This window comes from Hyla sarda, chromosome 6, assembly GCF_029499605.1.
Source record: "Hyla sarda isolate aHylSar1 chromosome 6, aHylSar1.hap1, whole genome shotgun sequence".
NCBI classification, from domain to species: Eukaryota; Metazoa; Chordata; class Amphibia; order Anura; family Hylidae; genus Hyla; species Hyla sarda.
The window spans coordinates 135605807-135632199 of NC_079194.1; the positions used below are offsets into that span (position 1 = coordinate 135605807).

General features: G+C 44.9%; 1 protein-coding gene across 2 annotated transcripts in view; it reads right to left on the reverse strand.

Annotated features, from left to right (window-relative positions):
• The window catches only part of CACNA2D2 (calcium voltage-gated channel auxiliary subunit alpha2delta 2), a 283654-nt gene that overhangs the window by 71865 nt on the left and 185396 nt on the right, over positions 1-26393 (reverse strand). For both annotated transcript variants that reach the window (XM_056525126.1, XM_056525125.1), the window contains exon 4: positions 2963-3022. In XM_056525126.1, coding sequence (XP_056381101.1) covers positions 2963-3022 — 60 coding nt within the window. The remainder of the gene's footprint in view (positions 1-2962; positions 3023-26393) is intronic.

Consider the following 26393-nt stretch of genomic DNA (forward strand, 5'->3'; position numbering starts at 1 on the left):
ATATATATATATATATATACAAAGGTCATAGCGATGCTGACATGACTCCATCTCTGTGAGCTCTTTACATTGTCAGCATCTGCAGCTTTTCCTTCTTTCTCCCCTCTGGGGGTACAGGACCCTCCATAGCTGCAGATGTCACGTTGTAGCAGCAGCTCCCCTGTCCGAGCACTGACACAAGGCAAGGCAATGACCATCTGATCCAAATGACCTCATTCACTATCATTAGGTCTGGCAAGAGTTGGGAAGAGCACAGGAGAGATTATCTAGCAAACCAGAGGAATGAGGAAAGAAAGCTAACAGAGGAAAATGAGAGGAAAAAGAAGAAGAGGAAGAAATGGGGGAATGTGAGGAGGAGGAAACAGAAATGAGAAGTGGAAAAAGAGGAAAGGAGGAGAAGGTGGAAGAATAATGAAAAGAAGTAGGCAGAATAGAAATAGGGGATAAAGAGAAGAAGCAGAAAGAAATGAATGACGGAGGGCGTGGAAAACAGAGAAGAGAAAGGAGAAGAGGGATAAGAAGAAGAGCAGAGAGAAAATGGGAGAGGGGTATAAGGCTGAGGAATAATAAGAGGAAGGAAGAGGAAGAAGGGAACAGTGAGGAGGAAAGAAAACAAAAGGAAGAAGGAAAGTAAGGAGAACATGAAGAGAAGGAGAAGTAAAAAGAGAAGTGGAAGAAACTGGGTTGATGAGATGAGAAGAGGAGGAGGAAGAGAAAGATGAAGAACAATATTAATAATCATAATAAAATAAATTAGCAGAATAGACCAAAGGAGGAGAAGATGAGAAATAAGTAGAGACGGAAAGTTGGAGAAAAGGGGGGGAAAAAGGCAAAAAAAAAAATTGGGAGGAAAAGAAATCTAAAAAGATAAAGGAGATGGAACATGTTACAAGAAAGGAAATGAGGGAAGCAGCAGAGTAAGATGTGAGCAGGATGGAGAGTGCAGATGGATAAGGGTGCGTTCACACGGAGTAAATGAAGTGTAATTCACGCTGAAAAATTTAAGGGCGGAAAAAAGTTTTTTTTTTGCGCGCATTTCACGGGAAATTTGCGCGAAATTGCGGGTGGAATTGCGCGCGGACATGGGTGAGAAAGAAGTGCAGGGTTTTTTAGCCATTTCCGCGCAAATTGCCCGCAAATTCCACGCGAAAACGATGTCGGACGGAATTTTTTTTTTTACCGTTGACTTCAACTGATTTCTGCTAGCCGATTCCGCTTGAAGAATGAACATGTTCTTTCTTCAAGCGGAACGGAATTCAGCGTCGGAATTCTGCTAGCAGAATTTCCGCAGTGTGAACAGGACAGCAGAAATAACATTAAAGTCAATGGGCAGAGGAGATGTGCATTAGTTTGAAGCGGAGAATTCAAGAGGAATTACTCGAGTAAATTCCTCTTGAATTACTCCGTGTGAACGCGCCCTAAGGAAGAAAAGGCCACTCAGGGTGACCCCATCCAGTGCCCACTGTGTCACACTGAAGACAGTACAGTAACCCCCCAACATGCGATGGCCCCGACATATGATAAAATCGACATACGATGGCCTCTCAGAGATACGATGCTTTTATATGTCGGGGCCATCGCATTAACTGCTATTCGACAGCGCAAAATGCTTAAGCTGCTGTTGGATAGCAGTTTAAGCATCCCGGACAGGTTCGCTCACCTATCCCCGCTGCTCCGGGTCCACTTCGCGATCCTCCGGCTTCTTCTGCATCTTCTCCGGGGTCCGGGCCTCGCTTTCCGGCGTCGTTATTAGGTCACTACGCACGCCGCGCCGGCGCAGCAGCGTAATAACGTCACCAGAAAGCGAGGCCCGGACCCTGCAGAAGATGCGGAAGAAGCCGGAGGATCGCAAAGAAGACACCGGAGAAGCGGGACAGCATCGGGAGCGGTGAGGACCTGGTCTGGAGCGGCGGGACAGGTGAGTACAGCTTTTTATACTTTACATTGCACGGATCCCTCATACGATGGATTCGACAAATGATGGGTCGTTTGGAACGAATTACCATCGTATGTTGAGGGACCACTGTATCTACAAAATGACGTGATTCCCATCTCTCTGAATTAAACTTTATATATCATATATATATATATATTTTAAGTCTGCACGATATGGGGAAACTGTGCGATTGCAATTATGGGCCTAAATATTGAGATTTATATAAGCGATGCAATATATTAAACAAATGATGAAATCCCCCCATTTCATATCTATCCACCCCCCAATCACATCTCCCCCATTTCATTTCTATCCCCCCCCCCAATCACATTCTCCCCATGTCACATCTTCCTCCCCACGGCACATTTCTCTGTTACATTCTACACCCGTCACATCCCCCCACCCCCCCCGTCACATTCTCCCCATGTCACATCCCCCCCCTGTCATATTCTCCCCCCCCCACATTCTCTCCCCCCCCCCCCTGTCACATTCTCCTGCCATGTCACATCTCCCCCCTACTCCTGTCATATACTCCCCCCGCCGAATTCTACCCCGCCCCCCCCCCCCCCCCCCCCGGTAGGTAGCTTTTTGTACTGCAAATACACTGGGTTTCCTGGACGGTTCTAAAAATTTCCCGCCGGATCCTGGAAACCTAGTGTGTTTGCAGCCGAAAAAGACCTTTTCCCATCAGCCAGTCACTGGCTTCACATGTGAAACCACTGCGGCCAGTGATTGGCTAAAAAGGGAAAGGTCCTCCTACTTGTATGGAGAAGAGAGGAGACACCAGACTGGCACAGGGAGCAGCATTTTTTTAATGCCAAGGTGTCTCTACCAAGGTGTCTCGAGCTGTTGTGAAAGTACAACTCCCAGCATGCACCGACAGCCTTTGGCTGCATATATATATATATATATATATATATATATATATGCATGGGAGTGAAGATGTCTGTGGATCCTGCCATGCACAAACAGTGAAGCTAAACAGAAGGGTGTTGAAGGAGTACCGGGCACTGAGACAACACTCACCTTGATGTTATCCTGCCAGCGGTGATTCTTCTGGAACTCCTCCGCAGCACGCGCCAATCTCTGCAAGACAAGGCACAAGACATTATCAGTACAACAGAGAAACAAACGTCCACATACTGATGTGCTGCATGGCATGGCAATGAGTGGCAATGAATGTGCAGCCATGACAGCTTTATATACGGTCTCCTGGAAAGCAAATTTAATAAGATCTGTGTCACAGGACGAGACAGCCTTGTGTACAGCCAGAAAACCACAGAAAAAGTTTTACAAGAGTTGGTAAGTGTGTGACCAGAGCGCCTTTCCCTCCTGATAACGCACCGATTTATCACTGACACACAAGGCGAATGTGTGCGATATGAATAATGCACAACAATGTTTCACCATCCCCTGTGTATCATATACCAGCAGCTTTCTCATCACACAATGCCACATGTGACATTAGACTACAACTCCCAGCCTGGACTACAACAGGAAACCTATCAAAGTTACATTACTATCTATCAAATCTAAAGAAACTTTATTGACAGGTCTAAATGCACATTACAATTTCCAAAGTAAATGGAAAAGGGAATGGGGAATTATGACAAATCCAGGTTAAGGAATATAGAATCTATAGCACGTTCTTCTCAGTCAATGGCCTGCACTAACATACTGTACGGCTATGCCCACTGTGTAAAGGAGGTTCTCCTTGAGTGAGTGCTTCGAAAACTTGGCATTGCTGGAAGCACATTGTAAACTTACAGGCAGCCCACAAGAATTGGGTGTTCTTTTCTGCTGTCTGTAGCGTCCAACAGAAAAATGAGGATCTACATTTTTTTTTTTGAAAGGCTGCACAGCGCATGCACCAAAACATGACATGAGCATTCACAGCAAGGAACCTCAGAGGCAGTCAGCAGGAGAGGGAGGGGGGGGGGGGTGCCAAATGACAAAAAAGTGAGGGTGAGATTTCCTGGCACCAATAAGACAAGCACGCACAGAGGAGGACGGCATGTATTTGTGTGTGGCTGGCACTCTTAGTTGTTGAGCTTTATGTTGTGAGCAGGGGATATGTTTTACTTCAAGTACTTGAATGATAGGATGACCTATGGTGCATTATCCCACAAAACAGGACCAGGAGGAAGTGAATGTTCTATGGTGTTCCACAACCATGACCCCGCAAGCAGGGCTTTCTTTTCCAAGTGTGGCTGGGCAACTGTTTTTATTTCATTTTTTTGAGTCACTCAAGTTATTTTGAGTGATGTGGTTAGAAGACTGAGGACTAGTTTAACACAGTCCTGTAACCACATCACTAAAAGACATATATAGCACATTACATAGTTCCCCCCCAACAGTGAAATTCTACCATAACAGTGCCCCCTGAATACAATCATAATGCCATCTACTCTAACCCCCTCATAACAGTAAATAAATGGGGTCAGTTTGTACTCTCTCTAGACTTACCCCTATTACTAGCTCTAGCTGACAAACATTATTTTTGAATTACTCAAATAACAGGTCTAGCCAGTCCTGCACTGGGTTGCCGATCACCCTGGTAAATGCTACATGTATGCTGCTGTAAAACTGGCAATATCTGACTTTATGTGATGACTAGCTGAGTACCCGGCGTTGCCCGTTTTTTCCTTCCTAATCCTTGTTGTGGTGGAAAATCAACAGAGGAAGCTTTTGACTTCATATCCCGACCTCATATATTGTTGTCATATCCCAACCCCATATCCCGTCCTCATGCCCCGACCTCCTATCCCGTCCTCCTATCCCGACCTCATATTCCGTCCTCCTATCCCTTCCTCCTATCTCGGCCTCCTATCCCGACCTCCTATCCCTTCCTCTTATCTCGGCCTCCTATCCCGACCTCCTATCCCGACCTCCTATCCTGACCTCCTATCCCTACCTCCTATCCCGACCCGTAATATGTGTACCAGCTATTGAAATATCTCCAGCCGTACGGAAGTTATGGGGGAACATACATTTCCCATTGATTTGCATGGGACTTTAAACAAAAACTCCGACCCTCACATATGGGGGGTAGTTAAGGGTTAAATTAACTATCCTATATTTTAAGTGGAAATATAAGTAACATGTGACCAAGTATTATCGAAATATTTCCAGCCATTTGGAAGTTATGCAGTAACATATATTTCCCATAGACTTGTATGGGACTTTAAACAAAAAACCCGACCCTGGCAAATGGGGGAGGGTAAGGGTTAAATTACCTATCCTATGTTTGTTGTTGACATATAAGTAACATGTGTGCCAAGTTCCATGCTAATATCTTTATCCTTTTGGACGTGATGCTGGAACATACACACACACATTGGCCCTCATTTACTATTGCAAACCCGACATGTTTTGTCGGGTTGTGGGCCAGATTCTGTCTGCGCCAGATTTTGCGCCAGAATTGAAAAAATCCTGACTAACTCTCCATTTTGGTAAGAAAACCCGAAAAAGGGGCGTGGCCGCCGGGGTAAAAGGCGTGGTCTCCGAAAAGGGGCATGTTCCCGACATTTTCACAAAAACCGAACATATTTACTAAGGTTCCCACAGAAAATGTGGTGGATTTCAGATGAGGAAAACCCTTACAGATCAGAGCATGTGTAAAAAAAGCAAAGTGTAGGGAAAGTGGAAACTGTAGGGAAACCTTAGTAAATACCATGGGAAATAAATTGTAGGGAATCAAAACCCACAAAGAAACCTCCACTCCACTCTTAGTAAATAAGGGCCATTGAGTTTTATATATATATATATATATATATAGATATAGATATAGATATATATATATAAGCAGCACATTTAACTGATTTGTTAGTTAGATCAGACCTCCCCAAGTCTGAGGGTGAAAATATAGCTTTCCAAACACGTGCTCTCTGTGTAAATACGTGAAGAAATCCTATGTGTTCGCCAACTCCATTGGTACATAGAAATTTTTGGTTCATGCTTTTTTGTTCATAGTTGTTTATCCCCATTAGTTATTTGCTTGATTATTTTATCCATATAATACAATATACATTAGTAAGACATGTAGGAAAGTTCATAAACAATCATTGATGGTTTTATTGTTTATGGCGATTTATCAATGACACAAAGACAACTGAGGATGTAACTGGGACTGGTGTTACCAAAGGAAATAAAATTCGGTGTTTTACAGATATTTATGGTGACAAATGGTGGGGCAGCTTTTTTGTGTGGAAAGTTCCCAAAGAAGAGAATGTAGATCTTTACTCTGAAGTCTGTTAGGGACCTTCTATTGACATCAACAGAGATTTGATTCCAGGAGGATTCCTGGCAGAATCCACATGCAAATTCACATGGAATATTCCATTACTTTGTGTGCACAGGTTTCCGACTAAAGAACTAGAGGATTTCAGCTTTCCCTCATCATACCCTAAGATGTCTGACCAGCACTTTATTCTCTACTGGGTTCTGTATCACTAAATTGAAGGTATAAAGCAAAAAAGATTCTAATTATTGATACCAGTGTCATGTCTATAGATGAAGAGGTGTAGTGGTGTAAGACACCTATTCTATATGAACTGTACACTTTATGAAGTTGGGACACTATGGACTAAGTATTCTATTAAGTCCATGGACGTTGGGAGACATTTTGCTTACCAAACGGGGTAACGCATCTTGCTGTATTCCCCATTGGGCGCTCAGAAAAAGTGGGACACCGGATCCTAAATAACTGATGACAACTAATGCACTATAAGCATCAGTTGCAGCATGTCTTAGGCTGGGTTCACTAAGCTGGACACTGGATATATAGATTTGGACAAAACTGTTGGTACCCTTCCAGCAAAGACCAAACAATCCTATTGAACATCTGTGGAAGGGGCTGAAACACAGTCTGGGGCGGGCACCCTTCACACCTGGGGCAGTATTTTATGAGGAGTGGGCCAAGATACTGTATGTGAACCTAGCCTTTCTATACAACAAGCTACATTCTACAGGAAATATCTGCTAACTGATGGGCCTCACAGAAAATTCATGTATTGCTGGGATGCTCCATGAACTTATACTCCGCCTCAGTATTTGACGCTTAGTTTTCTAGACTCTTGCTTTTATGGTGATGAAGCAATGCACACTTTCTATGAACGGAGTTCACGTAAATAAATTATATAAATATATTAGGGATGTAAGAAAAAAATCCATTTATGCGATTATCGCGATTTTCCATTTGGCGATACTGAATCGATTCAAAATATTTTTGAATCGATCCTTTTAGGGATGTGGAATTTGTATCTCCTGACGCCCGGAACAGCATGTCCCGGATGTCAGGAGATACAAATTCCACATTTGTAGAGCCGGGCAGGTGAATTTTTCACTCTGGGTGTATGGAGCGGGCTTCTGACTCGTGCCCGCTCCGTACTCTGTGGCCCCCGGCTAATTTCAGTAGCCGGGGGCCGCTGATACATCACCACCGCTAATATCCAGCATGCGGCGCTCAGAGGGGTGTGTGGAGCGGGCTCTGGACTCCTGCCCGCTCCATACTCTGCAGCTCCCGGCTGTTTTCAGTAGCCGGGGCCGCCGCTAATAGCCAGCATGCAGCAATCGCCGTGGCTGGCTATTAACCCTTTAGATAACCACTGTCAAAGCTGACAGCGGCATCTAAAGGGATCTGTGAATGCTCCCTGCTGGGCTAGTGGGGTGAATCGACCCCCCCCCCCCCCCCCCCCGCAGTACGATCGCGGGCGGGCGATCCACTGTGGAGGTCGCCGGAGGGCTTACCTCTGCTTCCTGCTGTCCCGTGACTCTGTCATTGATAGAGCCTAGCTTGACTAGGCTCTATCAATGGATCACAGATCAATGGATTTCAATAGAACTCTATTAATCTGTCTGAGGAATCTAATGATTCCTTCTAAAAGTCTAATAAAGTGTATTAAAAAAAAATAAAGTTTTAATAAAAGTGTAAAAGACATTGTTTATGAGACAGAATAGGGCTATATCGCGATATATCGTCCCGTAAACAGAATCGGCATATATCGTGATATATCATATCGTTATACGTGCATCGCGATACGTATCATGTCGCCAAATTCTTGCCGATTCACACCCCTAATATATATATACACATATTGTACTATATTAGGGTGCATTTACATCATGTTTTGGGAATATGGCACCTCTGCCGCACCCCATTCATTTGAATATGCCAGATGGAGTCAGCTAGAGATTCTGATCTTCTCTGCCTGTCAATGTCATTTATATTTGTCATTTATATAAGTAGCACAATTTTCAAGGATGGGTATACTGCATTTGTAGAAGTAATAAAAAATAAACATAACAAGCTTTCATCCATTGTTCTGCATTCAATACCCCGTAATGACCACAAAAAGCACAATTTTAGACATTTTTGCTAATTTATTAAAAGGGAAAAACTGGAATGTCCTTTTGTTTTTAGGTATTCAGCCCCTTTCCTATGAGAGATTAGCTGAACTGCAGAACGCCAGAACGCAGAATGGCACAGAAAGAAACCTCACCTCTGTAAAGACACATGAAAGCCCATCTGGAGTTTGCAAAAAAAAGCACCTAAAAGATTCTCAGACTGTGGCAAACAAGATTCTCTGGTCTGATGGAACCTAAATTTAACTTTTGGCCTCAGTTCTAAGTGTCACGTCTGGAGGAAACCAGGCATTACTCATCACCTGCCCAATACCATCACTATAGTGAAGTAGGGCAGGGCAGACCGAATACCGAAATTTTTGTGCTGCACGATATGAATTTTAACCCATACCGCAATACCGGTTTGGCCCCTCCCCCTTGGGAATGAATGAATTATCAGCCCAGTGCTTCCCCATCGGGGAACTAATCATATGTGACCCGCGAGCGCTGTTCTGCCCCCCCCCCCCCAAATTAATTATCAGCTCAGCGCTGCGCTGTCCCCATCGGGGTACATACTCGCATATCACCCACAAGCGCTGCCCTCCTCGTCCTCCTGTTTTTTGCGGCCCGCCGGCGCTAACACTCTATACTAGTGGTCTTCAACCTGCAGACCTTCAGATGTTGCAAAACTACAACTCCCAGCATGCCCACACAGCCAACGGCTGTCCGGGCATGCTGGGAGTTGTAGTTTTGCAACAACTGGAGGTCCGCAGGTTGGAGACCACTGTTCTATACTGTAGGCTGTATCCCTATGCCTGGGCTGCAAAAGGTAAACAAAATAAACTTTAATTCACCTTCCCTGTCGGTCCGGACCTGCTTCCTGGGGACGGGAACGTCGGACAGCCGTCAGCCTATCACCAGCCACAGCGATGTTCCGCCTCGGCCAGTGATAGGCTGAGCCCACTGTCATGTAAGAATCCGGCTTCTTACATGATAGTGGGCTCAACCTATCACCGACCAAGGCGGAACATCGCTGCGGCCGGTGATAGGCTGACGGCTGTCCGACCTTCCCGTCCCCAGGAAGAGCGTAAGGCCGACGTAGGAACGTGTGTTAAAGTTTATTTTGTTTACCTTTTGCAGCCCGGGCATAGGGATACAGTATAGTGTCAGCGCCGGCGGCCTGCAACAAACAGGAAGACGAGGAGATCAGCGATTGCGGGTGACGTGAGTAGTACCCTGATGGGGACAGCGCAGCGCTGGGCTAACAATTAATTTTGGGGTGGGGGGGAATACCGTAATATACCGTGGAACCTCCATAAGTTACAAAAATACCGCAATACACATATTTGGCCATACCGCCCAGCCCTATATGGTGGCGGTAGCATCATGCTGAGGGGGTGTTTACTCAGGAGACAGGAAAACTGGTCAGGATCAGGGGAAAGCTAAATGGAGCAAAGTTCAGAATTATTCTTAATAAAAACCTGACCAAGAATACTCTGGACCTAAGACTGGCCAAAGGTTCACCTTCCAACAAGACAATGACCCTAAGCACACAGTCAAGACAATACAGGAGTGACTTAGGGACAACTCGGAATATCCTTGGAGTGGTCCAGCCAGAGACCTGACTTGAATCCAGTTAGAAATCTCTGGAGAGACCTGAAAATTACCTCCGTTAATGGTCATCATCCAACCTGATGGAGCTTGAGAGAATCTGCAGAAAAGAATGGCAGAAAATCCCCAAATTCAGGTGTGCAAACCTTGTGGCCCCATCCCCAAGAAGACAGGAGGCTGTAATCGCTGTGAACGGTTCTACATGCACTGTATACGCTGTATAGTTAATGCACATTAATTTACAATAAAAAGACATAAAATATATCTCAGAATAAAGTAAATATAGAAGTGGCAGAGCATTTTGATACCTGACATGGCATTGCATACAAGAAAAAATATCTAAAAAAAATATTTAAAAAATCTATCTGCTCCATGATATGCGAACATATCCAGGCGTCTACCATCCCTATGTCCTTGCAGCATGTTGCACACAGATGAGATGCTCAGCATGTGCGGCTCATGTAATAATTGCGCAGTAAAAGCTCTACCTGAAAGGCGGATATTCTGTGGGCGGAATAAGTGGCGGAGCACAGCAGGAGCTGCCAGTGACTGATGGGAGTGGTAACCCCTCCACTGCCAGAGCACTTACAACCACACAGTACTGCCACCTACACTATAAACAGTACTGCCAATTACAACACACAGTAGAGGCACCCACACAGCACTGCCACATGAACAATACGCTGTAGTGCGATATACAGAAATGAGGGAAGTTTTCTACTTGGTATAACTTGTGATGATATAACATTACAATCCGTAGTGTTACATAGGACTGCAGGTAATCCCTACTACTTTAGAAGTTACCAGTGCATGTTATTCGTGGTGTTCCACTGGACTGCAGGTAATGCTGCATTATTTGTGTGTTATAAGTAGACTTAAGAGACCTGTCTTGGTACTCAGAGGGGTAAACGACAAACTTAGCTCTGCTATACTTGTATTACAAGGTGCTGCAGTGTAGGCGCGTGTTCGTCTCCATTCCAGGCACATGGCACCGGCCTCACGTCACGCGTCTCCTCATCTCTGGCTCTGCAGCTGTATTAAAGCATTTAGAAGAGATCAGTGAGGGGTTAGCAGACTTAACACAGCAAGGTGGAGGCGCGCGGCGCTCTGCAGACCGTACATGGAACAGCGCAGATAATATTCTTAATCCAAATATATAAATAAAAAGAAAATAAATCATACAAACAGCCGCGGGCACAAACTATCAAGTTGCTGGCGTTTCTACAGCTACACAGAATGTGACCTTTTCCAGCCCAATCTCTTGTGTTCCGGTGGCCGCGCTGATGGAAAAATTAATACAATAGATTTTATTTAAAGGGAAAAAGGTCACAGAGAGAACGGGGGAAAACTAATCTTAGGTTGTAGGAATCAGACCTTTCCATAAAATAATTGTACCCCTCCCCCAGTCCCCGTCCCCCACACTACAGCCCCCGCATAGGTGTTTCAATCCAGATATTTAATATAGAATAACAATTCTGCAATCTCTTCCTGTGCTGCACAAATCATGCAAATGAAACGATTGTCTTATACAGTTGGGAAGTATGCAACCTGGAGCGCACTTATCAGTGGGTGTGTGGGGTAGGTAGTTGGGTGCAGGCACTGGTGTTAGCACATTCAGAGGCAGGGACGTTGGCATTCATAAGCAGCCATCTGGACACATCCAGGGGCATCATTATGAGCTCACCTGCGGGCAGCAGTATGGACACATCCACAGGCAATACTATGGCATATCCAGGGGAAGATTTAGTTGAATTTAACTCTAACAACTCAATTTACAGCTATGGTTCCATTGGCGCATGAGGGTATCCATTTGGACAGAGCTGGTGAATTTTAAGCTGCTAAGACAGACAGGACTGGCATCTCCACTGACTGTCCATGGTGGTGATGGGGCTTTATAAGATCCACAGACCCCTACACTGCACAACCATACAACAACATCAAAAATATTACCACCTCAATACCCTGTAGAGGCAACCCCCATAATACACATTACAACCACCTCCTCATCACCCAATGAAGACACTTACACAGTTAACAATATAGCCACCAGAAAACAATAACAATACAGACATCTCAAAATATAATACAAAAAACTACACAATACACCTGTCACCTGCACAATAAACAATACAAATAAACTGTAGCACACAAACACAATAGACAGCACAGCAACTACACAACAGAACAACCAATCCACAGTGATTATTCATGCCAATAATCGCCAATTACAAGATACAATAGCAAATACCATGGAAAAATAAAAACTCACAAAGAAAACTAAACTTTGCTCTTAGTAAATGAGGAACAATATCTCCTCAATACATATTACATGAAACCACACTGTACAAATAACTATCACATAATACAGGAACCTACATGATATAAAATAAAACAACCAATAGCACAATAAACAGTACTGCCATCTCATCAATACCTAATACAGGAACCAGCACCATACAATGTGAAAGACCCCCCGGGACACAAAGTACTGCACAAGCCACACACATAATATAACGTGCCACCACAAACCCACTACCACATTGTAACACTACACACAATACATAATGCCACACAATACACTGTGCTATCAAAGAAAAATACTAATAAACAGTATAGCCACACACACACAGACATTGCCACCAAATACACAATACACAGTCCTTCCACAAACCGTCATATACTATAAAGGGTAAAACCACAATAATAATGCCACCAGACACACAATGCAAAGTAGAGTGTCACCACCACCAGACTGTTCTCAATCGCCTGACATAGACCTAATGGAGGTTGAATCTGTCGAGTCCAATCTATCTTCAATGTGATTTATTGATATATATATATATATATATATATATATATATATATATATAGACACACTAATTGTAAACTGCGCCATGTGGACTTCCTATAAACATATATGGATGTCGTTTGTCCTCCCAGCAGGCTTTGTGAGATTCGGAGACTGTTGCGCATACAAGGACATAGGTCCGCACAATATGATAACAATCGACCACGACAATCATCAGGGAGGGATCAATAAACTGAGAGTTCATACACAAGGACAGGAAGAAGATTTGTGTGTTGCAATGTTATGCCAGTGTCCGTACTGATACAGTGTAACAAACCTCAGCTGTGAACAGAGATGGATTGTTCCTGCTTCTTTAGGCACTGAGACTGAATATGTCCCTGTCTCGTCAGTACAGGTCAGGCATCAATGAATTTACAATAGTTTCCTGCTGAATCTATAATTAGAGGGCTGGTGGTTGGCACAGCCATCACATGTATGGCACATCCTGAAACTTTTTCCTTCAAAAGCAATGTTTTTTTTATTTTTTATTAAAGGGGTACTACCGTGGAAAACTTTTTTTTTTTTAATCGACTGGTGCCAGAAAGTTAAACAGATTTGTAAATTACTTGTATTAACAAATCTTAATCCTTCCAGTACTTATTAGGGGCTGTATACTACAGAGGAAATGTTTATCTTTTTGGATTTCTCTTATGTCACGACCACAGTGCTCTTTGCTGACCTCTGCTGTTCATTTTAGGAACTGTCCAGAGCAGGAGAAAATCCCCATAGCAAACAAATGCTGCTTTGGACAGTTCCTAAAAGGGACAGCAGAGGTCGTGACATAAGAGAAATCCAAAAAGATAAACATTTCCTCTGTAGTATACAGCCCCTAAAAAGTACTGGAAGGATTAAGATTTTTTAATAGAAGTAATTTTCAAATCTGTTTAACTTTCTGGCACCAGTTGGTTAAAAAAATATAAGTTTTCCACGGTAGTACCCCTTTAATAAGAAAAAAAAAACAACATTGTTTTTGAATGAAAAAGTGTCTGGATGTGCCATACATGTGATGGCTGTGACGTGAAACACCATTCTATCAATACAATTGTGACACAAAACCGGAATTTCTTGTAATTGCATCATAATATTTATGCATTATACGGCAGTTGGGAAAATCCCTTTAATAAATTTGAAATGTATGAAACATCGGTCTTGATAACATTGGACACATGACAATATTAGATATTTTCCAATATCATGCTATTTTGGCTGTGTCTGAGCTATCATGGAAAAAAGCCTGGGGCTCTAGTGCGTCATGGCACCTGCTGCCTGTAGAAATGATGTATACAGATCATTGGCTCTGCTAAAGGGGGACACTAGCTCCTAAACAAAGGGCTTTCCAGAGATTTGGCCGAAAATGATACTATGTAAATTAGCTGCTTTGGGGCACTTAAACCAATCCCTAGCCCTGAGGTTCACTGGTATAGTCGCCCAATTGGTCCCAGGATTAGAGGACTGCACTGGTATTGGGATTCCGCGGGACCCAATATAAAACTTCCGGGAGCAGGCGGTTTTCAATCTTCAGCAGGCAGGTACAGGCGGTTTACAGAACATACAGAGGGTCCCACAAAATACTGTGCAGTCCTGTAAACCTCTGAAATGGCACAGGGGGCTAATGTAATGGCACAGGGGGAGGGGGGATTGGACATACATGATGCAGGAGTGGGTGGGAGTAGAAAGACACTTTGCGGGTGTGGGTGGTAATGGTCAGAAATCCAGCAGGAGCAGGATTTAGAGAACAGTCCCGAGCAGGGCTCTACCTTTCATAACACCCCCTTTATAAATATTAATTTGTATCCAGATGCATGTAGCGTGCGCCCAGGATCTTGTAACATGTACATATGTGGGTGTTATCTTGGAAAGGGAGCAATGTATAAATATACTGTATGACCATTGTAATCAGCGTCGCCCAGACTATAACAATTATTCTTTATAAAGTGTGCACAGATTCCGCAGCGATGAGTACTCAAATTGGTGCCTCTCCCCACTGGGGCTCACAATCTAAATTCACCTATCAGTATGTTTTGGAGTGTGGGAGGAAACCTGTACCAGCAGGTTAGTACGGTGTCCAAGTCAAAAAGCAAAAGCGCTTCAACCTGCAGGGAACTATCCCTATTGAGGCCAATCCGCACCCAGCCTACTCTGAAGGGGTGTAAGTAGCATATATAGGATTCCATAACAAAATGAGCTAGGCCCCCGCCACCGAATGACCGGAAACAGAAGCAGCATCATAAGTAGCAATTGACTGACTACACTTACAATATAGTGGTATCTGAAATACTATGGAGCAGCTACGCTAGGTTTGTAACTTTGTTCACAGTCAACAATTGTGTATCTTATAATTTACTAATAAAAGTTATATTTTATTGGTAGCTCCGAAGTAAATGGGTCTTTTTGTCCTGCATCTTCTGCCCTGGGTTATTGGTATTGCTAAGATAGTCAAGAGAAACCAACAAAAAGTGTCCTTATAGCATGTGCTATGGCTGTAATCACTACTCAGGACCCAGACCTCCACCCTTACCCCATCAATCCTATGCACCCCAGGGACCAATAACTGCACCTTTTTTCAAGGCAAACAAATAGGATGGCCTGGAAAGGGAACACAGACACAAGTCCCAGTATATTCTCCCTGCAATGACCGATTTCATCAAGAACCTACCACTAAAGTATGCAGATCACAGTACAGAATAATTCACACCAGCTTGCACTGCATCCAGGTAATAGACACTGGTGATCAATCATACATACACACGCCATGAATGGGGAAGTAATGTGCACTTCTGTTTAGATAAGATGAAAATAATCCACACCAAATATCGCCCTCTCATAATAGATAGCAATAAACAGATGCTGTCACATAGGCTACTTTCGCGCAGCGTTTTCAGGGTATGTTTGCAGTACGTACTGTAAAACCATGTCGGTCCTACTGGTACAACTGACCCTGGGGACCAACCTTCAGATGTATGCTCATATTATTTGTTTACAGCAGCTATGTTTTATATGCTGTCCACTGCAGCACGCCAATATCCCATTGACCTAGCCATGTGAGGGCTTGTTTTTGTTTCAGTGGCATCATATATTTGGGAGTACATATGACTTATGTTATAACTTATTTCTGTATTCATTTTTCTTTGGGAGAAAAAAATATTTTTTTTAAATCTTTAAATCTGCAGAATATACAGTTTCAAATAAATGATATAACATTAGTCCACAGGCCCTTTAAATGGACATCATACTGTATGTGAGGGATTATGGGTGAGGACTGTCCATTTTATTCATCCCAGGGATCCTCTACTATATCATGAGCTTTTCATGAGTGTCCATTATACACCAGCATCCGACACCCATAGGCTATGATGACGTCTGTTTAATGGATATGTAATGAAAAAGCTCACAAGGATCGCACTGTAAAATGTTACCGTTAGGTTATGTTCACACAGTGGAATTTCAGTGCCTAATCCAGCTGAAAAATTCAGCTCAGAAATTCTGCTACAAGAAGTTAACCCCTTAAGGACTCAGGGTTTTTCCGTTTTTGCACTTTCGTTTTTTCCTCCTTACCTTTTAAAAATCATAACCCTTTCAATTTTCCACCTAAAAATCCATATTATGGCTTATTTTTTGCGTCGCCAATTCTACTTTGCAGTGACATTAGTCATTTTACCCAAAAATGCACGGCGAAACGGAAAAAAAAATCATTGTGCGACAAAATCGAAAAAAAAACGCCATTTTGTAACTTTTGGGGGCTTCCGTTTCTACGCAGTGCATATTTCGGTAAAAATTACACCTTATTATTCTGTAGGTCCATACGGTTAAAATGATACCCTACTTATATAGGTTTGATTTTGTCGCACTTCTGGAAAAAATCATAACTACATGCAGGAAAATGTATACGTTTAAAAATGTCATCTTCTGACCCCTATAACTTTTTTATTTTTCCACGTACGGGGCGGTATGAGGACTCATTTTTTGCGCCGTGATCTGAAGTTTTTATTGGTATGATTTTTGTTTTGATCTGACATTTTGATCACTTTTTATTCATTTTTTAATGTTATAAAAAGTTACCAAAATACGCTTTTTTGGACTTTGGAATTTTTTTGCGCGTACGCCATTGACCGTACGGCTTAATTAATGATATATTTTTATAGTTCGGACATTTACGCACGCGGCGATACCACATATGTTTATTTTTATTTTTTTTTACACTGTTTTATTTTTTTTATGGGAAAAGGGGGGTGATTCAAACTTTTATTAGGGAAGGGGTTAAATGACCTTTATTAACACTTTTTTTTTACTTTTTTTTTGCAGTGTTATAGGTCCCATAGGGACCTATAACACTGCACACACTGATCTCTCATCCTGATCACAGGCGTGTATTAACACGCCTGTGATCAGCATTATCGGCGCTTGACTGCTCCTGCATGGATCTCAGGCACGGAGCAGTCATGTTACACCGAGCGCTCCGGGTCCCCGCTCCTCCCCGGAGCGCTCGCAACATCCTCGCAATTGCAGCGCCCCGGTCAGACCTGCTGACCGGGTGCGCTGCGATACCTCTCCCAGCCGGGATGCGATTCGCGATGCGGGAGGCGCCCGCTCGCGATGCGCACCCCGGCTCCCGTACCTGACTCGCTCTCCGTCGGTCTTTTCCCGGCGCGCGCGGCCCCGCTCCTTAGGGCGCGCGCGCGCCGGGTCTCTGCGATTTAAAGGGCCACTGCGCCACTGATTGGCGCAGTTGGCTTAATTAGTGTGTTCACCTGTGCACTCCCTATTTATACCTCACTTCCCCTGCACTCCCTCGCCGGATCTTGTTGCCATTGTGCCAGTGAAAGCGTTTCCTTGTGTGTTCCTAGCCTGTGTTCCAGACCTCCTGCCGTTGCCCCTGACTACGATCCTTGCTGCCTGCCCCGACCTTCTGCTACGTCCGACCTTGCTCTTGTCTACTCCCTTGTACCGCGCCTATCTTCATTTGAAATTCATTTTCGCCCTGCCGACAAGAACATTAGGGCCGATGCCCTCTCTCGTTCCTCGGATGCCTCGGAAGTAGAGGTCTCTCCGCAACACATCATTCCTCCTGACTGTCTGATCTCCACTTCTCCAGCCTCCATCAGGCAAACTCCTGCAGGGAAGACCTTCGTTTCTCCACGCCAACGTCTCGGGATTCTCAAATGGGGACACTCCTCCCACCTCGCAGGCCATGCGGGCATCAAAAAATCCTTGCAACTCATCTCTCGTTTCTATTGGTGGCCGACTCTGGAGACGGATGTTGTTGATTTTGTGCGGGCCTGTACTGTCTGTGCCCGGGATAAGACTCCTCGCCAGAAGCCTGCTGGTCTCCTTCATCCTCTGCCTGTCCCCGAACAGCCTTGGTCACTGATTGGTATGGACTTTATTACAGACTTACCCCCATCCCGTGGCAACACTGTTGTTTGGGTGGTCGTTGATCGATTTTCCAAGATGGCACATTTTATTCCTCTTCCTGGTCTTCCTTCAGCGCCTCAGTTGGCAAAACAATTTTTTGTACAGATTTTTCGTCTTCACGGTTTGCCCACGCAGATCGTCTCGGATAGAGGCGTCCAATTCGTGTCTAAATTCTGGAGGGCCCTCTGTAAACAGCTCAAGATTTAATTAAACTTCTCTTATTCTTATCATCCCCAATCCAATGGGCAAGTAGAAAGAATTAACCAGGTCCTGGGTGACTATTTACGGCATTTTGTTTCCTCCCGCCAGGATGACTGGGCAGATCTTCTACCATGGGCCGAATTCTCATACAACTTCAGAGTCTCTGAATCTTCTGCTAAGTCCCCATTTTTCGTGGTGTACGGCCGTCACCCTCTTCCCCCCCTCCCTACTCCCTTGCCCTCTGGTTTGCCCGCTGTGGATGAAGTGACTCGTGACCTTTCCACCATATGGAAAGAGACCCAAAATTCTCTTTTACAGGCTTCATCTCGCATGAAAAGGTTTGCCGATAAGAAAAGAAGAACTCCCCCCATTTTTGCTCCCGGAGACAAGGTATGGCTCTCCGCTAAATATGTCCGCTTTCGTGTCCCCAGTTACAAACTGGGACCACGCTATCTTGGTCCTTTCAAAGTCTTGTGCCAGATTAATCCTGTCTCTTACAAACTCCTTCTTCCTCCTTCTCTTCGTATTCCCAATGCCTTCCATGTCTCTCTCCTTAAACCACTCATCATCAACCGCTTCTCTCCCAAACTTGTTTCTCCCACTCCTGTTTCCGGTTCTTCTGACGTCTTCTCCGTGAAGGAGATACTGGCCTCCAAGACGGTCAGAGGAAAAAAATTTTTCTTGGTGGATTGGGAGGGCTGTGGTCCAGAAGAGAGATCCTGGGAACCTGAGGACAACATCCTAGACAAAAGTCTTGTCCTCAGGTTCTCAGGCTCCAAGAAGAGGGGGAGACCCAAGGGGGGGGGGGTACTGTTACGCCGAGCGCTCCGGGTCCCCGCTCCTCCCCGGAGCGCTCGCAACATCCTCGCAATTGCAGCGCCCCGGTCAGACCTGCTGACCGGGTGCGCTGCGATACCTCTCCCAGCCGGGATGCGATTCGCGATGCGGGAGGCGCCCGCTCGCGATGCGCACCCCGGCTCCCGTACCTGACTCGCTCTTCGTCGGTCTTGTCCCGGCGGGCGCGGCCCCGCTCCTTAGGGCGCGCGCGCGCCGGGTCTCTGCGATTTAAAGGGCCACTGCGCCACTGATTGGCGCAGTTGGCTTAATTAGTGTGTTCACCTGTGCACTCCCTATTTATACCTCACTTCCCCTGCACTCCCTCGCCGGATCTTGTTGCCATTGTGCCAGTGAAAGCGTTTCCTTGTGTGTTCCTAGCCTGTGTTCCAGACCTCCTGCCGTTGCCCCTGACTACGATCCTTGCTGCCTGCCCCGACCTTCTGCTACGTCCGACCTTGCTCTTGTCTACTCCCTTGTACCGCGCCTATCTTCAGCAGTCAGAGAGGTTGAGCCGTTGCTGGTGGATACGACCTGGTTGCTACCGCCGCTGCAAGACCATCCCGCTTTGCGGCGGGCTCTGGTGAATACCAGTAGCAACTTAGAACCGGTCCACCAGCACGGTCCACGCCAATCCCTCTCTGGCACAGAGGATCCACCTCCTGCCAGCCGAGCGTGACAAGTCATTCGTCGATCGGACACCGAGGAGGCAGGTAAGAGCCCTCCCGGTGTCCGATCAGCTGTTCGGGACGCCGCTATTTCACCGCGGCGGTCCCGAACAGCCCGACTGAGCAGCCGGGATACTTTCAGTTTCACTTTAGAAGCGGCGGTCAGCTTTGACCGCCGCTTCTAAAGGGTTAATACCGCACATCGCCGCGATCGGCGATGTGTGGTATTAGCCGCGGGTCCCGGCCGTTGATTAGCGCCGGGACCCACGCGATATGATGCGGGATCGCGGCGCGATCCCGCTTCATATCGCGGGAGCCGGCGCAGGACGTAAATATACGTCCTGCGTCGTTAAGGGGTTAAAGGGGTACTCCGGTGGAAAACTTTTTTTTTTCTATATGAACATGGTTGTTACGCCGAGCGCTCGCAGCGTCCTCTCATATTACTCCCAGCCGGGATGCGATTCGCGACGCGGGACGCGCCCGCTCGCGATGCGCATCCCGGCTCCCGTACCTGACCCGTTCCCAGTCTGTCTTGTCCGGGCGCGCGCGGCCCCGCTCCTTAAGGCGCGCGCGCGCCGGGTCTCTGCGATTTAAAGGGCCACTGCGCCACTCATTGGCGCAGCAGGCCTAATCAGTATCCTCACCTGTGCACTCCCTACTTATACCTCACTTCCCCTGCACTCCCTCGCCGGATCTTGTTGCCATTGTGCCAGTGAAAGCGTTTCCTTGTGTGTTCCTAGCCTGTGTTCCAGACCTCCTGCCGTTGCCCCTGACTACGAACCTTGCTGCCTGCCCTGACCTTCTGCTACGTCCGACCTTGCTCTTGTCTACTCCCTTGTACCGCGCTTATCTCAGCAGTCAGAGAGGTTGAGCCGTTGCCGGTGGATACGACCTGGTTGCTACCGCCGCTGCAAGACCATCCCGCTTTGCGGTGGGCTCTGGTGAATACCAGTAGCAACTTAGAACCGGTCCACGCCAATCCCTCTCTGGCACAGAGGATCCACCTCCAGCCAGCCGAATCGTGACAATGGTGCCAGAAAGTTAAACAGATTTGTGAATTACTTCTATTAAAAAATCTTTATCCTTCCAGTACTTATTAGCAGCTGTATACTACAAAGGAAGATCTTTGCTTTTTTTTTTTTTTAAATTTGTGCTGTTCACAGTGCTCTCTGCTGACACCTCGGTCAGTGTCAGGAACTGTCCAGAGTAGCATAGGTTTGCTATGAGGATTTTCTCCTGCTCTGGACAGTTCCTCATATGGGAATCAGGTGTCGATAGAGAGCACTGTGGACAAGACAAAAAAGAAATTGTAAAAAAAAAAGAATTTCCTCTGTAGCATACAGCTGCTAAAAAGATTTTTAATAGAAGTAATTTACAAATCTGTTTAACTTTCTGGCACCAGTTGATTTAAAAAAAATAATAATAATAATTTCTCCTTACCCCTTTAACATTTACGCTGTCCCATTCACATGATCCTGATTTCTGATTCCGCAAAAACAGTGAACATGTCAATTCTTTCTGTGGAATTCCGTGGTACTGAAGTCAGTGGGATTGTGAATTCTGTCCGGAATCCATGTGTTGAGCGCAAGAAATTCTGCATAAACTCAGCACAAATTCAATGCAGAATCCACAAAACTGCAAAAAAAAATCTGCTGCTAGCTTGACAGAACAGAATCTCTGTGAAAGTATGGAAATTCCACCATGAATGTAGCCTTAGGATATGTTTACATTACGGAATTTCTTACTGAATTCCTTCTGCTTCATGGTAAATGTTGAATCAGCGCTTATTTTCAGCGAAATCCGCCATGGAAAAAAGTGCTGAAACCTTGACTTATAGGCTTTTACTTGACAAATGGCTATGTGCGATGGCCGAAATATCGCTATGGCATTTTGGTGTTAAATAAAGCCACATCCCCTCCCCTATTTCACAGGAGGTGGTTTGGATTGATGGTGGATCCAACATGTCCCCCAGCCAGAGGCTGTATGCCCAGCAGAGGTGAGTGTTAGGGTCCCATCCGATATGAGGCCACCTCTCCGTGGTGGATGGGGGGACACATTTTGATCAAAAAGTGCGCTAAGAGCCTCCATTTTGTTGACCAAGTGTGCTGCTGCCATTTTCGTTTTTTCCATGTTTTGTACTTGCCACAGCAATGGGAATAGGTGCTGGCTACATTTTTGTTTGTTTTTTTGCACATTTTAACTGCTACTCGGATGTGCTGCTGGAATACTTTGCTGTGGGTACTATTGAAGCTTTTTTGGACCCAAGCCTTTACCCAGCTTGCATCCTGCATGGACTTTTCCTTATGGTGTGCTGCTCCTCCTCCTTTTTGGTTCTGAAAGTAGAAAGATGAAACTCCATAGTGCCCCCACTCCCAAATGGATTTGTTGGTACTTTCTCGTGTCTTTTTAGCGTTACATCAATGCCTGCACTGCTTTTTAAAGGAAAAGCGTAAGCACAAATTACGTTACATATTGCGGTGCTCTGTTTGGCCACAGCAGGTTGAGGTTCTTGAATCCTCAGTGGCAGTGTGTAGCACAGGCTAGGCCAGTGTTTCCCAATCAGGGTGCCTCCAGCTGTTGCAAAACTACAACTCCCAGCATGCAGGGAGTTGTAGTTTTGCAACAGCTGGAGGCACCCTGGTTGGGAAAAACTGGGCTAGGCACTGCTGAACAGTGGTAGAGCAGCTCCACCAATCATTGTGATACAGAGGAGAGAGAAGAGCATTGCTCATCTCCCTCACTGATGGATGTGTGACCTTCATGCGCCCATAACCCCACCAGAAAGATGCCTTTTTACTAGTCAGACTGGCAGAAGGCAGTTTCTGTTTCTTTTTTTTTTTTAAAGCGTAATTTTCATCACTGCCAGCATGAAGCCACCCTGGGCACTGGACCATTAGTGTTAAAGGGTTTATCCCCCATAAGGTGATTTTAGTACATACCTGGCAGACAGTAATGGACATGCTTAGGAAGGATCTGCGCTTGACTTGGGGCTAAAGGGCTATGTCATGAGATTACCATAACACTGTGGCTAGCTTTTTGTGAACTTGTATTTCCTGTTTGACTTTTCTTTTTTTTTTACTACAAATCCCACAATTCCATTTTCCTCCCTCCCACACATCAGTCACGCCACCCATTGAAACATAAATGAGCTGCATCCAAAGACCTGTGGTTTTAAATCAGGGTGCCTACAGCTGTTGCATTACTTGCAGATTGATCCCTCCACCCATTGAAGCAGACAGGCTCCCTGTCATCAGCTGACTAGTGAGTCAGGTCTCGGCTGCATTGCAAGCTGGGAACAATCTGAGACAATAGTCATTCTGTATGCTGGTAAAAAATAAATAGTGGGGTGAAAATCACAGAATTGTGAGAAAACCGTCACACACAGGTACAGACACTATATTATGAACTACACTAACTTGACAGCCCCTGTAGTATAGTCAAATAAAAAAAAATAATGGAATACCCCTTTAAATAATTTAGTTTGCACAAACAAACAAGAATGTTTCCATTCACTGAAAAAAAAAGCAAAGATCTTTAAATACTGAGGAATATAAAGGGGAAATCAATATACTAAGCTGTCCGATTCCCCCACAGTATAGTATTTAACATTCATAGACAGAGCTGGCACATTGTCTGGAATCCACTCCCCCAAGGTGAGTCCTGTCTCAGGGGGTTTGGCATCTTGTGTCCTGTCCTGTATAAGATCCCACAGGAACCCAGCTCCTAAAATATCCCACATGAGAGTCTCCTTGACTATATTAACATTAGGAGTCTAATCAGCAATCAGGCAGCTCATAATCTTCTGATTAGCTCTGATTAAACTCCCGGCATTGCCAGAGCACAAGGAAAAACTCAGGTAGCCGAAACAAAAACATGGGCCCAAAACACAACTGAATTTGGGATCTGATAGAGAAAATAGAGCTAGGGAAGTGGAATCAAGGCGGAGGACAGTCACTGGGTAATGGAAGGCAACTGGTTAAAGGGGTTATCCAGGAATAGAAAAACATAGCTACTATCTTTCAAAAAACACTCCCAGTCTGTCTCCAGGTTGGGTGTGGTTCTGTAGCTCAGTTCCATTGAAGTGAATGAAGCCAAGTTCTAAAGCCACACCCAACCTGGAGACAAATGCGGCGCTGTTTTTTGAAAGAAATTAGCAGTTTTTTTTCTATTCCTGGATATCCCCTTTAATGGTTGGATCCAACATAGGAAAAGCAGAGTCATGCAATACCAAGTAGAAGGATTCTGTGGTGTTTTAGCATGCTGGGAGTTGTAGTTTTGCAACATCTGGAGGTCCGCAGGTTGAAGATCACTGATATAGGGGATGGTTGTCAGCAGTAATAGATGGAATAGATGTGACTGTAGTATAAGGGGTGTGGATCTCATGTCTGATCACAATGTAATTATATCCAGTGATGTCAGTAATGGGGGCGGGGCTGTGACAACCTCTCAGACATGATATAGAGGATGGTTGTCAGCAGTAATAGATGGAATAGATGTGACTGTAGTATAAGGTGTGTGGTCTCATGTCTGATCACAATGTAATTATATCCAGTGATGTCAGTAATGGGGGCGGGACTGTGACAAGGTCTCAGACATGATATAGAGGATGGTTGTCAGCAGTAATAGATGGAATAGATGTGACTGTAGTATAAGGTGTGTGGTCTCATGTCTGATCACAATGTAATTATATCCAGTGATGTCAGTAATGGGGGCGGGGCTGTGACAACCTCTCAGACATGATATAGAGGATGGTTGTCAGCAGGAATAGAGGGAATAGATGTGACTGTAGTATAAGGTGTGTGATCTCATGTCTGATCACAATGTAATTATATCCAGTGATGTCAGTAATGGGGGCGGGGCTGTGACAACCTCTCAGACATGATATAGAGGATGGTTGTCAGCAGGAATAGAGGGAATAGATGTGACTGTAGTATAAGGTGTGTGGTCTCATATCTGATCACAATGTAATTATATCCAGTGATGTCAGTAATGGGGGCGGGGCTGTGACAACCTCTCAGACATGATATAGAGGATGGTTGTCAGCAGTAATAGATGGAATAGATGTGACTGTAGTATAAGGTGTGTGGTCTCATGTCTGATCACAATGTAATTATATCCAGTGATGTCAGTAATGGGGGCGGGGCTGTGACAACCTCTCAGACATGATATAGAGGATGGTTGTCAGCAGTAATAGATGGAATAGATGTGACTGTAGTATAAGGTGTGTGGTCTCATGTCTGATCACAATGTAATTATATCCAGTGATGTCAGTAATGGGGGCGGGGCTGTGACAACCTCTCAGACATGATATAGAGGATGGTTGTCAGCAGTAATAGATGGAATAGATGTGACTGTAGTATAAGGGGTGTGGTCTCATGTCTGATCACAATGTAATTATATCCAGTGATGTCAGTAATGGGGGCGGGGCTGTGACAACCTCTCAGACATGATCTAGAGGATGGTTGTCAGCAGTAATAGATGGAATAGATGTGACTGTAGTATAAGGGGTGTGGTCTCATGTCTGATCACAATGTAATTATATCCAGTGATGTCAGTAATGGGGGCGGGGCTGTTACAACCTCTCAGACATGATATAGAGGATGGTTGTCAGCAGTAATAGATGGAATAGATGTGACTGTAGTATAAGGGGTGCGGTCTCATGTCTGATCACAATGTAATTATATCCAGTGATGTCAGTAATGGGGGCGGGGCTGTGACAACCTCTCAGACATGATATAGAGGATGGTTGTCAGCAGTAATAGATGGAATAGATGTGACTGTAGTATAAGGGGTGTGGTCTCATGTCTGATCACAATGTAATTATATCCAGTGATGTCAGTAATGGGGGCGGGGCTGTGACACCTCTCAGACATGATATAGAGGATGGTTGTCAGCAGTAATAGATGGAATAGATGTGACTGTAGTATAAGGTGTGTGGTCTCATGTCTGATCACAATGTAATTATATCCAGTGATGTCAGTAATGGGGGCGGGGCTGTGACACCTCTCAGACATGATATAGAGGATGGTTGTCAGCAGTAATAGATGGAATAGATGTGACTGTAGTATAAGATGTGTGGTCTCCTGTCTGATCACAATGTAATTATATCCAGTGATGTCAGTAATGGGGGCGGGGCTGTGACAACCTCTCAGACATGATATAGAGGATGGTTGTCAGCAGTAATAGATGGAATAGATGTGACTGTAGTATAAGGTGTGTGGTCTCATGTCTGATCACAATGTAATTATATCCAGTGATGTCAGTAATGGGGGCGGGGCTGTGACAACCTCTCAGACATGATATAGAGGATGGTTGTCAGCAGTAATAGATGGAATAGATGTGACTGTAGTATAAGGTGTGTGTGGTCTCATGTCTGATCACAATGTAATTATATCCAGTGATGTCAGTAATGGGGGCGGGGCTGTGACAACCTCTCAGACATGATATAGAGGATGGTTGTCAGCAGTAATAGATGGAATAGATGTGACTGTAGTATAAGGTGTGTGATCTCATGTCTGATCACAATGTAATTATATCCAGT